Raw genomic sequence first — 14,117 nt, 5'->3', positions numbered from 1 at the left:
GACTGGAGGTCACATAACAAATGTGGCAGAGCCAGGGCTGGAGCTGGCACGACCCTAGCGCGCCCTGCCGCTGGCGGCCCCGAGAGACGCGGGCATTTGTATCTGACCGCTGGAATGCGCATACAGTTCGCGTATTAGGGCTTTTGAGAACCGTTTACCCTCCTCTCTACTGTCTGCTGCCTGCTTTCGGGGGGACAGCTTGCACCCACGCTCCTTTCTCATCCAGGATACCTACAGGCTCGAGAGCTAAAGGGGTCTTCGAGCCATGGGGGGCAAGCACCAAGGCGAATGGGGGAGATAAGCGCCGAAGCTGGGTGAGTGGTCTGGATCCAAGGTTCAGAGGAGAGGCTCTGGAGAAATTTGGACTCGGCGAGTTTATTAGCAATGCGGCTGTGGACAAGTTGTTTCATTTTAATCACAGAGCGTCAGTTTTCTCACATGTAAAATAGGGGTGATCTTACCTGCCTTGTTTGTCTGTTGTGGAAATTCGGTGAGTTTATGCCCATAAAACCTTCAAAAAATGGGATCTATTCTTATCTGGGGGCCGCCCCAGAGGAAACCCGAGAGTCTGCAGGCTCGATCCGGGAAAGGTTTGCTCGAAACCCTGGCCTCAAGCCCTCGTCCCATGCAGACTAAGCGCTCCCAAGCCAGAGCCCCAGCGGTGTTATTTGCCTGATTTCGACCTCCTAGCTCTCTGTGGGTGACTTTGTCCCTCTCTAGGCCTCAGTTTCCCTGTCCGTGCTGTGGGAAGAGGCACGCTCCCAGGGTCTGGAAGTATCAGTCAGACTGGGTGAGCAAACCGGGGCTTCTCTGCAGTGCTGGGGGGTCGGAAGCAGGGTTCATGGTCCAGGGAAATGCCCCCTTCCCTTTGCCGCTTGCCAGAGAGGACTGAGAGCAAGAAGGGAGGACAGACGGATTTCCGGTGGAACCGTGGCCTCCTGCTCCTACGCATTCCTCGAGGGCAGCGGGTAGACGTATTAGGAGGGCAGGGGCAGGGTTTTGCCGCGGGCGACCGGGATCCGTTGTTTGACCACCCCCGCCGGCGTCTGGGTGCTGCTCAGGGGCCACTGCGGAGTTGCGCCCCGCTCAGATCCTCTCTTTCCCAGGGCCCCGGGCCACCACCCTCCACCCACCTATCCTCCTCCTCTTTGGGGCAGTGCCTTGGCCTCTGTCCAACCCTGCCCGTGACTCCAGGCCGCGGAGGGACGCCTTCGGAGCCGGCCGCGTGCGGCAGGACTTTGCGCCTTTGGCCTTCATCGCCCCATCTTTCCTTTTTCCCTTCTTCGCAGCTTTGAAAGAGGCATCTTTCTTCCGGTTTCACTCCGAGTGGGCTCTGGCTAGCGGCAAAAGGTAGGGGGCACTTCCCAGACAGGCGGCCCTTCTGGGGGCGCGTCTTCATAAGGGGGACCGAAACGAAGGAATTTTCTAAATGACAGGTCCCAAGTCTGGCCTCCTGGGGGCAGACTAGCGGAGAAGATTCCCTCTTTCCCTGGGACGTCCCCCTAGTCTTAGCTGGGCATCTTGAATGGGCATCTTGTCTCCGCTCTTTTGGGGAACGGGTGTGTTTCTATTTGCTCTCCCCGGAAGTTACCGCGGCGACTGATGCTCTTCAGGAAACGGAATTGATCTCTTTGTGCCTTAAGAGGGTTGGGATATCCAAGAGTGAGAAGGTGTCAAAGGTCGGGGTGGGGAGAAGGGCTTGCTCACAGGGCCTGAGTTACCCCCAACGCGGGGAGACCCCGAGGGGTGGGCAGCCTTTTCTACTGTCTGGAGCAACTGAGAGGAAGTGGGTGGAAGCTAAACCGCGCCCACCGCCAGGCGGAAGAAACTCTGAGAAGCCCTGAGGGAGTCTTCACTCCAGGGGAAATATCAAGTCTTTCCAATTGCTCCTTCCCCATATAAACTCATTCTGCTGTATATTTTCCTCGTGTACATGTTCTTTACCCCTCACTTTCTTCCTCCCTAATTCTGCAGGTCTGGACAAGGCCTGGAAATCTGCATTTCTAACAAAATTCCTCCTTTCCCCATTTGATTAAGCTGATAAGCAGGGTTTACCTTATAACTGATTACCCTCATAAGTTACCCTAAAGTCACAGATATGCTACAAAGCCTGGGCAATCCTATACATACAAGTTTGTCTCTCCACAGAGGATGTGACTATAATGTAAAAAAGCATGAAGACAGTCTCAGTACATACTTTACAGTCACCCCTGTACACACAGGTTTTGCTTTTTGGAGGTGGTGCAAACCTACATGAGGGAAGACTGAAAAGCGTTTAAGGGATTTTTCAAAGTTTAAAACTGCCAGTGCTAGTTCATTATTCACCAGAGGAAATCCACAAAAAGGTACCATTCTGCTGGCCTGGGTGTTGTTCCTAGTTTTCTATCACCCTCTTTGTCTCTTTTCCACCTTCTCTTTAGCTTCCTTCCTGCTTAAACATTTATTACTGGGTAAGAAAGCAAGATTGAAAGCACAAGGATACCCAGAAGAAAAACTACGAATACACTCTGCTTGATTAAAAGAAAGTACATTCACCATCCCAGGTGAAGTATCTGCTGCCTCTGCATAGCCAAATGGACTTGGTCATATCAAAAGATACTTGCCCCCTTTTATTTTTCCTCCCATGGCCTGGTGGATGTGGAGGTTGCCTTCCTCTTATTTAGTTCCTGGAGATTACTGGCTCTGGGGCAGGAATTGGGCTGCTGAAGGCTTCTTTCTCTGGGCCAATTTCTCTTTTGGATCACGCAGCTTCAGGCCCCTCCACAAACATATCATTTGCAGAGTGCTTCTAGATTTGCTTGACCCCCCCTAGAAATCCATCTGTTGTGTTGCTGTCACTGAACCTGGTCCTCAGAGTGGCTGTGTCTCTCAGTTCTCTGTCACCTTTGGCAGTGATCTGATGCACCATTGTGCGTTCCCCATCACTGGGGTATGTACCTCACCAGACTCGACTTGGAGTCCTAGCACTGTTTACTGGAGAGTGAAATGGAGGCTCAGGCAATTAAAGAGATGGAGATCTCGGTCTTATGCCAGTGCTACCTGGGACTCTTTGATAGGAAGGTGGCCTCTGCTTCCTGGTCCCCCTTCTCTGAAGGATCCCCTCAGAGAAGGCAGGGGATAGTCCAGGAAGGGGAAGGGATTGGCTCTGGGGACCCTTTGGGCCTTGGAGGTTAAACTTGGAGCTTTGGGAAATTTTCAGCAGGCCAAGTTTCAATTGTGCACTTAAATTCTATAGAGATGGAGAATGTCCAGCTTCCCCTTTTCCCTCTTCACAAAACTATAATCCTTCCAGTGTTTCCACCAACATACCCCTTATGAACATCTACTGTGTGCCAGGAACTCTGGTGGGTAGTGTGGGGATCCTGATGGATCAAACAGATCTCTTCGAGAGCTTCTTGGAGGAAATGGCATTAATTATGATATCAGGGAGGAAAAGCTCAGCACATTAAGTGGTCCAAATTAAATGGTATGAGACTGGGCAGGCTTTGTGCACAAGAGATAAAGCAGTGTTGAAGACAGTGGCCGTGTATCCTCAGGCCTGAAACACAGTCTTTCAACTAGTTTATGAATCTGGAAGTGGCTCCCACTTTCCTGCTCTGCCAAGAGCACTAAGTTTAACTTCTGCCTGTCTCCATTCCATTCAACATGAGCATGTGTACTTTTCCATCACTGACCCCATGAGCTCCCTAAATCAAAAGGCCAAGAAAGGCCGGCAGAAAGGGGACCTGGATTTCTGGCAGAGAATTTCCCCGAAGGAGCCCTTAGCAGATTTGGCTGCAGTCAGGGAGTTCCTTTGAGGGCAATGAAACAGAAGTTCACCATGTGCTTATTAGAGGTTACAACCTGCTAAAAAATGATGGGGCACGTTACGCAGAAACATCTAGCTATTTCCTTTGCCAGCCACAAGCTTACATGTTGAAGGGTCTGAGGAAGGAGATCATTTCGTCTTCCCTTCCTTCCTCCCTTCTTCCCTCTCTCCCTCCCTTCATTCCCTCCTTCCCTGATCTCTCTCTTTCTTGACAGGTGGCAGAGGCCGAAGTTGGGGGAAGGTTTGTTCAAGCCCCCCATTTTAACAGAAAGAATGAGGAAGAGAGAAACCCTACACCAGATAACTAATCAGAGACGTTGTTTTTGCTTTGGTAGTTACTCTAAGGAAAAAACTGTTTGGTGGGGCGGTGATGAGGGGGTGGGGATTTATTCCGAGCAAATTTTAAAACGCAGCCTGGCACAGCTCCAGTGCGAGCATTCGTTAGGTAAACGGTGGTTTACCTATCCCGCGGGGTGCTCCAGAGAAGTGAGCATGTGAGGACAGTGCCTAACGCCGGCGGTCTCCAGGCTAGCCGCGGAGCGAGAGGGGTTTTAGTGGCTTGACTAGGGGCAGAGCCCGGGTCCCCCACTCCCTGGGGGTCCACAGCGCCTTGCTTGCCGGAGCCCAGGGTCCACCCCTCCCTCCCAGCGTGGGGGCAGTGCCGTCTGCGAGCTCCCAGCGCCGATCTACACACCCATTTTTCCAACCCACCACCCCCTCCTCAAAGCGAAGAGGTGGGCACCTGGCATGCGCGTCCTGCTTTTTCTGCCCGGGCTCTCCCGTCTCCTCCACTTTTGCCCCCGACGTCCCAGAACAGCGGAGCAGGACACGGCCCTGGGAGGGCGCAGCCTGTGCGCCTTGAGCGCGCTCAGGGCGCGGCGAGGATGCTTAACAGACTGCAATGGCCGGGACGCAGACCCCAGCTCAAATCCCTGAGAAGAATATCCTCCTCCCCTTCCTTCTGTCTCCCTTCTCCTGCCCGGCTCTGCCCAGCTCAGCCCCGCTCCTCTCCAGCTCGGACACGGGTACTAAGCGATCCTTCGCGCGCCACTTTGCGAGGAACTTTGGCCGGCTCCCCTGCGCCACCCGGAGAGGGATGTTAATGAGGGAGCGTGGCCCTGTGCTGAGAGCCAGTAGGCTCCTGCGCCGCGATTGGCTGAGGCGAGGCGGAAGGATGACGTTATGCAAATGAAGGGGCGGGTCATTGACGCGCGGGCCCCGCCTCCTCCCTTTGGGGTTAGTGTGCTTGTGTTTAGCTCTGGGGAGAGTCAAACTGGATTCCATAGGGAAAGCCTGCAAATCACTTCTATTTTAGCAAGGAGAAAACAGAATCTCCATTCAGCAGGGTCCACCTCTCTCTCTTTCTCCCTCTCCTCTCCTCTCCTTTCCTCTCTGTCTTTCCCTACCCCCCTCCCCCTTCCCCCCACCCCACTCTCCCTCTCTGGTGTATCTGTCTATGGCAACCAGCGTCCTCCTCATCTATACGCACTGAAAGGAAAGAAACATCTTTGGTTGGGAGAGAAGGAGGAAAAAAAAAGAGAGAGAGAGAGAGAGAGGAAAAACTTGCCTGGTTGTGGAAAATGACACTTGAAGTAGCAAAGCCGGCAGCGCGAGTTGAGTCTATTGTTTCTTAAATTGCCATCAGGGTTTTTTTTTTCTTCCTGCTTCTTCAAGTGAACGGTACCTCTACAAAAGGAAACTCCAGCCCCTCCTGTCCTCCACCGGCCTGTGATCATTACAAAAAAAAAAAAAAAAAAGAAAAAAAAAAGAAAAAAAAGCACCCAAACCAAAAATTAACCAACCAAACAACCCCCAACAGCCAAGCATACATCTCTATTTTTTTAATTTTGGTCTTTTTGTTGGATTTTCCCTTCCTTTTCTCTCTCCTTTTTTTTTTTTTTCTTCGGGTTATCGCTCAGTTTTGAGCGAAGGTTTACATTTTTAAAAAATTTGCTTTCCAGCCCGTCTTGATCTTCTAGCGCGAGTTCAACAACTCAAAAAAAAAAAAAAATCTCTGGCTGGCGTTTTTCTTTCCTTTTTTTTTTTTTTTTTCAAATTTTCAAGGGGGAGGAGATTTTCCACAAGAAAAGGTTGTTTTCATGTTTGGGATTCAGGAAAGCATCCAACGGAGTGGAAGCAGCATGAAGGAAGAGCCGCTGGGCAGCGGCATGAACGCGGTGCGGACGTGGATGCAGGGCGCCGGGGTGCTGGACGCCAACACGGCGGCGCAGAGGTGAGTACCGCTCGGGGACCGCGGCCGGGGAGGCAAGCCGCGAGCAGCAGAGCCGGGAGGTGGTAGCGAAAGCCGCCGCCGCGGCGCCGGGCCGCGCTCTGGCGTCTGCCGCTCGGCTCTGCTCGTCTCCGGGGCTCCGCTCTCCCCGGCCGCTCTGTCTTGGTTGCCTGCGGCCGCAGAGCCAGGAGCTGCCTGCGAGGAGCCCGCGCTTTACCGGCACTTTTCCCTGCCTGGTCTGTGACTGTTTTCATTTTGTTTTAAGCCTGAAGAGGCGTCTCACCAGTATGATGTTGGATATCTGTGTTTTTCTGTGATTGCTGTTTCTTTTCAGGCCGCCTGTCTTTTTTTTCTTTCCTTGCTTTTCCTTTCCTATTTTCTTCTTTCCTTTCTTTTTCTTTCTTTCTTTCTTCTTTCTTTTCTTTGCCTTTTCTTCTCTATTTCTTTCCTTCCTCCTTTTCTCTCCTTCGTTCTTCCTTTCCTTCCTCCTTTTTCTCTTTCTTTTCTTCCCCCCCTTTAAAAAAACTTTCCTTCTCCTTCCTTTCCTCCCTTTCTTCCTCCCTTTTTCTTCCTTACTCCTTTTCCTTCCTTTCTTCCTCCTTTCTTTACTTCCTTTCTTCCCCCTTTCTTTTCCTTCCCTCTTCCTTCTTTCCTTCCTCTTCTTTCTTCACTTTCTTCCTCTTTCCTCCCTCTTCTTTCTTCACTCTTTCTTCCCCTTTCCTCTTTTTCCTTCTCTTAACTCCATTTCTCTCCCCTTTTCTCTTTCAATTTCCCCCTAGAATCATCTCTTATTTCTCCTCTCTGGTTCTCCCTCCCTCTCCCTTTAGCTTTCAGTTTTTCTTGGTCCACCCGAAGAACAGCAACTCCTAACTTTAATTCTGATGTCCCTTCAAAGTCTTCCCCACCATCTATGACCATGGCCTCTTCTAGCCCCTCTGCCACTCTCAGCTTCTGCATGCTAGGCTGTATGGCCTAGAGGCACTGCTTTTGGAGATTGACCTGGGGGAACTTTCCTGGGCACCCTCAGTACCCATTCTGGGGACTCCTGGTCCCAAGTGAGAAATGGTCCCCCCCCCTTTTTTTAGGCCACCAGCTGGGCTTGGGGGAATGGGAGATCTGTGGCTCCATGCTCTCTCCGGCCCAGAGAGGGCGGAAGGGGAAGAATGAAGATGACTAATTACATCATCCTCATCTTCTCCGGGCTGGGGACAAGTGTCCACAACACTGTTCCCATCCCCGATGATAATAAGGATGGGGGTGGTTGGCAGTAAGAGTGAGTTGGGTAACTGGGCTAGAAGCGAAAGTGTGTGTGTGTGTGTGTGTGTGTGTGTGTGGCGCGTGCGTGTGTGTGTGTGCGCGCGCCCTTGTGTCGGGCAGGTCGGGCTGTCAGTGGCCGCCCTGCGCCCCTGGCGCCCCAGGCTCCAGCCCCCGGGAGGGCGCGCTCAACCGTCAGCCCTTATCCATAGGATTTCTGGAAAGGGTGTGAGGATTTCTGCGGAACAGCGAAACTTTGTCAGGACAGGTCTTTTAAAAAAAAACACCCAATTCCCTTTCCCACAGCGACCACTCCTGACTGCTCTGAGTTCCACCCGCAGATCCTTTTTCTCCACATGCTTTATTTGTGGGGGTGGGGACAGACAGCTTCCCGAGGCCGGGCACCCGCGGCTGGCCGGGGGCGGGGAGGGGGCGGCACATGAGGTTTCCCGGAGGATGGCTGCTGCAGCGAGGAGCTGAGCATGTTCCCCATCCATTCTCACCTGCCCACGGGAGATTCGAGGGAGTGGCGAGAACCAACTCCCATGCCCACCCTCCCTTTAAGTTGTAAACGACCGGCTTTATTCCACGATCGCGCTTCACCTCATCCACCGCTACTTTTCTTCCTCCCCACGCAGCGCGCGTCTGGTCGGAGTAAACGCGTACAGCGTTTTATCTCTTGCGCAAAACCCAAACAAAACTTTCACACCTCTTCGTCAAGTTCGGGGGGCGCGCAGGTCCTCGGCGGGGAGGACTGGGCAGGCGAGAGCACGCATGTCCCGTCGCCGGGTGGGCCCGGGGCGCCTGAGGGGGCGTGTAGGGAGCCCACGGGGCGTTTTGGCGGGCAGAGAAGGTGTTTGAGGGTTCGCGCGTGTGTAAGAGGTGACAAGGGGTCGCGGTTGTTGTCCCGCTTAGCCGTCTAACTCTGCGTCTTTGGCCGCAGCGGGGTGGGTCTGGCCCGGGCGCACTTTGAGAAGCAGCCACCTTCCAATCTGCGGAAATCCAACTTCTTCCACTTCGTCCTGGCCCTCTACGACAGACAGGGCCAGCCCGTGGAGATCGAGAGGACAGCCTTTGTGGGGTTCGTGGAGAAGGAAAAAGTAAGTGGGCGCAGCGCCGCTGCCCCTCGCCCCCAGCCGGGGAGCAGGCTCAGGCGCTTCGGGAGGCGAGCTCCTCGCCAGTGCAAAGCATCCATAACACACTCCCGCGCGGGGTCCCCCAAGCCACTTCCCGTTCTGGGCGAACCCGGACTCCTAGTTCCTGAGGTTCTGCTCCAGAAAAGCTCGTGCTGAGTCCCCAGAGATGGAGAGAGGCGAGCCCGGCTTCGCACTCCAGAGTCAAGGGCGCTGGGGATGAGCCCGCCCTCGACCGCGCGACCACGCGTGGCTCCTGCCTCTGCTGGCCCAATCTCGAGCCCCCAGGCCCTAGGAACGGGATCTCCCGTGCGAGCCCCACGGAATTTTTTAGAAACTTAGAGGGAGCAGTAAGGGTCGGGAGGGCGGCAGAGGGATCACAGTTGGCCACAATTTCTGCTGCTCCCGGGCCTGTCCGGCTCCCAGGCCAGGGGTCCCTGCTTGGGGAAAGTTGCCTCGAAGTCTGTCCACTAGCTCACGCCGACCTCTCTCCTGCGTCTCTTGTGTCTTTGCGTCCTGCTGCAACCCAGGAAGCCAACAGCGAAAAGACCAATAACGGGATTCACTACCGGCTCCAGCTCCTCTACAGCAATGGTGAGGCTCCCGTCGGGTCTGCGCCGGCACCCCGGGGCTCCGGGTGAGGGTAGGGGGCGCGGGGAGCTTCAGGTGGACGAGAACCCTGAGCAAACCTCAGTTGTCCGCCATCCTCGGGGTAAAACGGCCTCTCCTAAGTTTCGCCTGAAGAGGTTTCACCTGAGGAGGCCCTGAGTGGCTCGAGGGCGGCGGCATTAGCGGACGCGTACCTGAGTCCAGGTGTGGCGCCTTGGTCCCCGCTGGGCTGCTTTCTTTCTTCTTCCCCTTCCTAAGGCCGGGTTCCTCCGCTTAGCGTAGACTTCATGCCCAAGTCCCTTGAGTTCAGGGGGCTACAGCGGTCAGGGCCTTGGTGGCTCCCGGAGAGCACGCAGAGGGACTCCAGCCGTGGGAAGGGAGAGAGCCCAGGTGGGGGTCCGCCTTATTCCCAGCTGCTGTGCTTGAGGGTGGGGCTGCCTTCCAAATGCGCTCGGGCTGGGCCAGAGGCCCTTCTCCGGGAACTGGGGAAGGGGGTCCTGGCTGCTTCTCCGGGACAGTCGGAGTTCCATCAGCCTTGGAGCCCCATTCTTTGTTTCCTGCAGATCCTCTCTCACTTAATTCTCCTTCGTTCCCCTATCCCCCGCCCCTCCCCCAGGAATAAGGACGGAGCAGGATTTCTACGTTCGCCTCATTGACTCCATGACAAAACAAGTAAGTTTCTTAAATTCGCGCCGCGGGGGTGACTCTACGGCCGCGAAATTTGGGAGAGTCAAGAAGCTGGCTACTCCTTAGCGGGAGGGCTGGGACTCGAACTCTCAATGCCAGGGCGGACCGCGCTCTCAGCGCAGCCTTCCAAATGCCCAAAAGCACGTTGACTCGCCGCGTGGAGGAGATGGCTCGACGGCTCCTTCTTTATAAGGGAAATTCAGACCTTGTGATTTAAGACTACGCGGGGTGCTGCGTGGGGAGAAAATGGGCTGAACTTCCTTTGACCCGGCCGGGGAGCCCCAGGGGGCGCAAAGGTGCCCAGAGACCCTCGTGCAGATCGGGCTGAACTTGTGAAACCCAAACCATCAGGGCCTCCCCCGGGAGGCAGAGGTAGAGGAAGCGGGTGAGGGGCAAAGGCAGCTTCCCCAGAAACGGTGAGATGGTCTGAGAGCGCACTTGACCCACTCTACACATTTTTTTAAAAAAGGGATGGTGGTGGTGGTAGTGTTGGAAGACGGAGCGACAATTGTTCGAAGATATTTTGCAAAAATCCTCCTGGCTTTTGCCTCCAAGTTTGGCAAGAAGCCAGGCAGCATGAGTGAGCTTGTGGTCTTAAAGGTACATAGACGGCGTTTTCTTTAGCTCCCAACACGCGGGTGCCAAGCAGTATACATTAAGGTTGAGTTATGGTTCAAAAGATACAATTATGAGCCGAGTCAGAAAAGAGGTCTGACGTTTTTACGAGGGGCAGGAACATTTTTTCTTTTTAATTTTAAGAAAAAGTTTAAGAATTAAATATCTGGTTAGGTAGTTGGAGGATTTTGTGACAAAAAAGAAGACAGTTTTATTGGGTGGGAGAAAGAAATCAGAACAAAGAAAAGTTACCCATTGTGTACTGACCATCAATTTAGTGAGAGGGTTAAAACTGGTTTGCTTGATTGCGATTTAAAAATATTCCCTTTAAAATAAGGGGTGTAGTTTTCATAGATACTGGCTTGGAAGGTTTCAAATTAGAGAATACATGCATACTTAAAAAATGTTTTTAGATACCCATGACTTAAACATGTTGTACAAAATGCATGTTAATAAGCTGTTGGGAGTTTTAAAATCTGCTTAGCAAGAACCAATTTAATAACAGCTAATTGTAATTTTTACCTTTATTTCATTGTGAACCAAGTAAAAAGCATGAGGGTATGACATGTAATTTTTAAAATGATAAATACATATCTCTTGAAATCTATTTCAAGTTATTAGCCTAGAATATTTGACTTTCTTCAAGATCTGTTTTATTTCTTAGTTGATAGTTCAGAGTAAACGCACATTTATGCTTTTACTCTTGGTATTATTATTGTTTTTTATTATTATTACTATACTGGTTTTGATCATAACATAGGATAATTCCCTTTGATTTGGACGCTCTGCATTTTGTTAAATTTTTTTCCTGCCAAGCAAAAAATGCAAAAGCCTTATTTCAGTAACTTTTTAAAAAAATGATATCAAAACAAAAATGTCTTAAGTGGAATTTTGTTGTTAAAAAATTGTCTTTGATACCCTGGGTATCTTTTCCTGCCATTCCCATCAGAGGAAAGAAAAGATGGGAGGGGGAGAGGGAAAGTATGATTTCTAATACATATTCTTTATGTACTTATTAGAGTTTATTTTTTAAAGAATAAAAACTCCCCACAAACCAGTATGTAAGACCTGTCTGCCTGTGAAGCATTGGCCACTTAAATATTAAATTATCGGCAACTCTATGAAGTGAACAGTTGTAAGGAACACAAAATTAGGACATGTTTGATTTTAGGCCCCTTAAACCAAAAGTGCCACAAGAACTGATCTTCCCATTATGAGATGAACTGACTTTACACACTCTTCTAAGTTGGAAGAATAATCTTGATTTTTATAAAGCAATACATCTAATATCATTTTACTAACAAGGTCATAGAGCTTAAGAAAAACTTTGGCTAAGGCATTCTTTGACTGCTTGGTGTCATAAATTCTATCGGTGGTGGGGGTGGGAGTGGGACCAGAATAAGATATAGTGTAGTAATAGCAGGTATAAGAGAGTTACTTGCCATACTGTGACATCTCACTGAAAGTTAAAATTATAAATGTAGGCAATTATATATTTTGGTGGGGAGTGACCTGAAAAAAAGGCTTAGTAATTATCTGAATTTAGTTTAAAAATATCAAGAAAAAAGATTTTTCCAGGTATACCTGTTTGCTTTCATAATAGTTGTCTAATGCCTTCTCTGTAGCTTTTACTTTGAAAGGCAATCCCTGCCTGTTATCCGGTTGCTTTTTCCTTGATTATGTGCTGTAAGAGTTTGGGAAGTAGGTGAGCTTCTTGTGTACACAGCTAATACAATAGTCTTCAAAAAGCAGATCAGCGTGAAGAGCATGACTTTCCTTAGCTGTGACATAATTATTACGTTTTAGCTTTGATGAGTAAAACAGTGGATTCTCATCTAGCTTGAAATTATTCTGTGATAATTAAATGCCAAGTCTGATTTTTAAGTTTCTTAAATTTTTTATTTTAGTTAAGTGTGCAGTGACCCCTTCAATCAGAAGTAAGTCTTGACGTAAGGTGACCAATTAAACGCTTACTTCTTTTTCCCCTGTGAAATTATTCCAGGTAGATGGACTCAGGATTTTGATATTCAGAGTGCTGAATGGAATAATTACAGTGATGTGATGAGTTCTAATAACATCATAAGTTTCAGTGGGAGTATCTAAGCAGAGTTCAAGTGTCTTCTCTTAGCTGCTTATTTATCGTAACATTTTTCACATCAGAGATGCAGCTTTATGTATGTGATGTCATATCTTTGACTCAGAAGTTGGGGTTAAAACTTGAAGGGAATCTTTGGCAAGCAAAATTCAAAACTAGCTGTGCACTTTATATTTTCATAGAATGTTCGTGATCTTGGGTGGAGTTAGCAGCTTTGAGATCAAACAGAAATGTACTCAATCAACCAAGATGTATTGGTATGACACAGTATTTCACACCTTTTCAAAGTGTCTCATTACACTATTTGGGGTAATGACTCTTAATTTTGGACTCTACCAGGAAAGGGAAAGCTTTATTAGAAGTGAATGTGTAAGGATCTGAGCCCTCTTATCCCTATGCTTTTCTTATAAAACACTAAGGATATAATTATATTTAAAATATTTGTCCACCAGCTAGAAAATAAGAAGCTTGCTTTTGGGAAGGGTTTTGCAAAACCAAGTTTAGCTGGACTAAAAATAGGGTGTTTTTGTTTTGTTTTTTTTTTTTTTGTCATTGCTGTTTTTGGTATTCCATTAGTGAGCATGCAAAAAGGCCTGTAGGATCCAGAAGTTTATGGCTGTTGCATCCAGAAATGGTATCTACTGCAGAAACTCAAATGAACTCAGTGGGAGAGGTCTGAGTTTTAATGTGCCTCAGTTCAGATTTTCCTGTAGTATTTGAGATATAATTACATTCTGTGATTGCTTCAGTGAGTTACCTTTAAATAGTTTTTTTTTTTTAAAAAAAAACCATTAACTTATCTGCCCTCTTACCATCTTGCTTTGAAAAAAGGGACATTTTTATAATTCAAAGAAAGAGTACCAAATTCCATAAAGTTATCAAAAACAAAACATTCCCTGCCCCCAAACCAAAGCTCTTTTTTGGAAAGGGAAAAATAATAGTCACATAATCTTTGTGTGTATGGATTTGAAGGTAGGTGATATGGTGAGGGGACCCCTAAAAAGTCCCAGCACTGTGGGAAGTCTAAGGTACAATAATCAGAACTGCTGTCATAGTTCTCTTTCCAGCTAATCTTTATATATTTGTTTTGATATTCCCGGTATTTCAAGTTATTGATGCAAGTGCACTTTTTCCGATTGATTGTTTCATCATATCCTGCCACAGCTACGTAGACTTGATTAACAACCCTTCCTGTTCATGGTTCTTCATTGGTAGATAAACACATTTTTAGTGTATCAATAAGTTCCTAAGGAATTCAACTAGGCCAGCAGAGAGGTTCTTTCATATATTTGGGGAAACAAACAAGCAATGACAGGGCAAGTTTATAGTTAGGAGCCATATTTTAGCAGCTTTCTCTCTTCTTTGGTAACATGTCAAAAATGCAGGTGATTTGAATTTCCTTGCACATAGAGGAATGAAGAAGTTTGGGATTTTTATGCATGATCAGGACCTGTGTTTGGGAAAATGTAAACTCATCACAGTGGAAAATGTGTTGTTTGGAGTCTGGGGGTGAAAACAAAGCTGATGGTTTTGGAGAGATTGCCGGAGCCAGATGGCCTAGTACTTTCCCAGTCTGGCGGTCCAACTGCTCCCTCCTGGATAATATACAGCCATTTGTTCGGGGATATTTACGCTAGAGCTGTTTCCATGTGAATGTTTGAACAGCATTAAAAATGAACGTATTAG

At 49.1% G+C, this 14,117-nt stretch overlaps 1 protein-coding gene across 6 annotated transcripts in view; it reads left to right on the top strand.

Annotated features, from left to right (window-relative positions):
• Positions 1 to 4,979: 4,979 nt before the first annotated feature.
• EBF1 (EBF transcription factor 1) overlaps positions 4,980 to 14,117 on the top strand; it is a 395,554-nt gene continuing 386,416 nt past the window's right edge. For 3 of the 6 annotated variants that reach the window (XM_022590269.2, XM_022590268.2, XM_022590267.2), the window contains exons 1-4: positions 4,980 to 6,041; positions 8,236 to 8,392; positions 8,956 to 9,019; positions 9,651 to 9,706. In XM_022590269.2, coding sequence (XP_022445977.1) covers positions 5,908 to 6,041; positions 8,236 to 8,392; positions 8,956 to 9,019; positions 9,651 to 9,706 — 411 coding nt within the window. In that variant the 5' untranslated portion in view covers positions 4,980 to 5,907. The remainder of the gene's footprint in view (positions 6,042 to 8,235; positions 8,393 to 8,955; positions 9,020 to 9,650; positions 9,707 to 14,117) is intronic. The other 3 variants (XM_022590266.3, XM_022590263.3, XM_022590262.3) reach the window with 2 other exon arrangements.

Source organism: Delphinapterus leucas, unplaced genomic scaffold (assembly GCF_059928025.1).
Source record: "Delphinapterus leucas isolate spDelLeu-1000000601 "Yukka" unplaced genomic scaffold, BTC_Dleu_Yukka2 spDelLeu_asBTCV2_sq76, whole genome shotgun sequence".
In the NCBI taxonomy this organism is placed as follows: Eukaryota; Metazoa; Chordata; class Mammalia; order Artiodactyla; family Monodontidae; genus Delphinapterus; species Delphinapterus leucas.
Note: the sequence above shows the minus strand (reverse complement) of the source record. Positions and strands in the feature narration are given on the sequence as shown.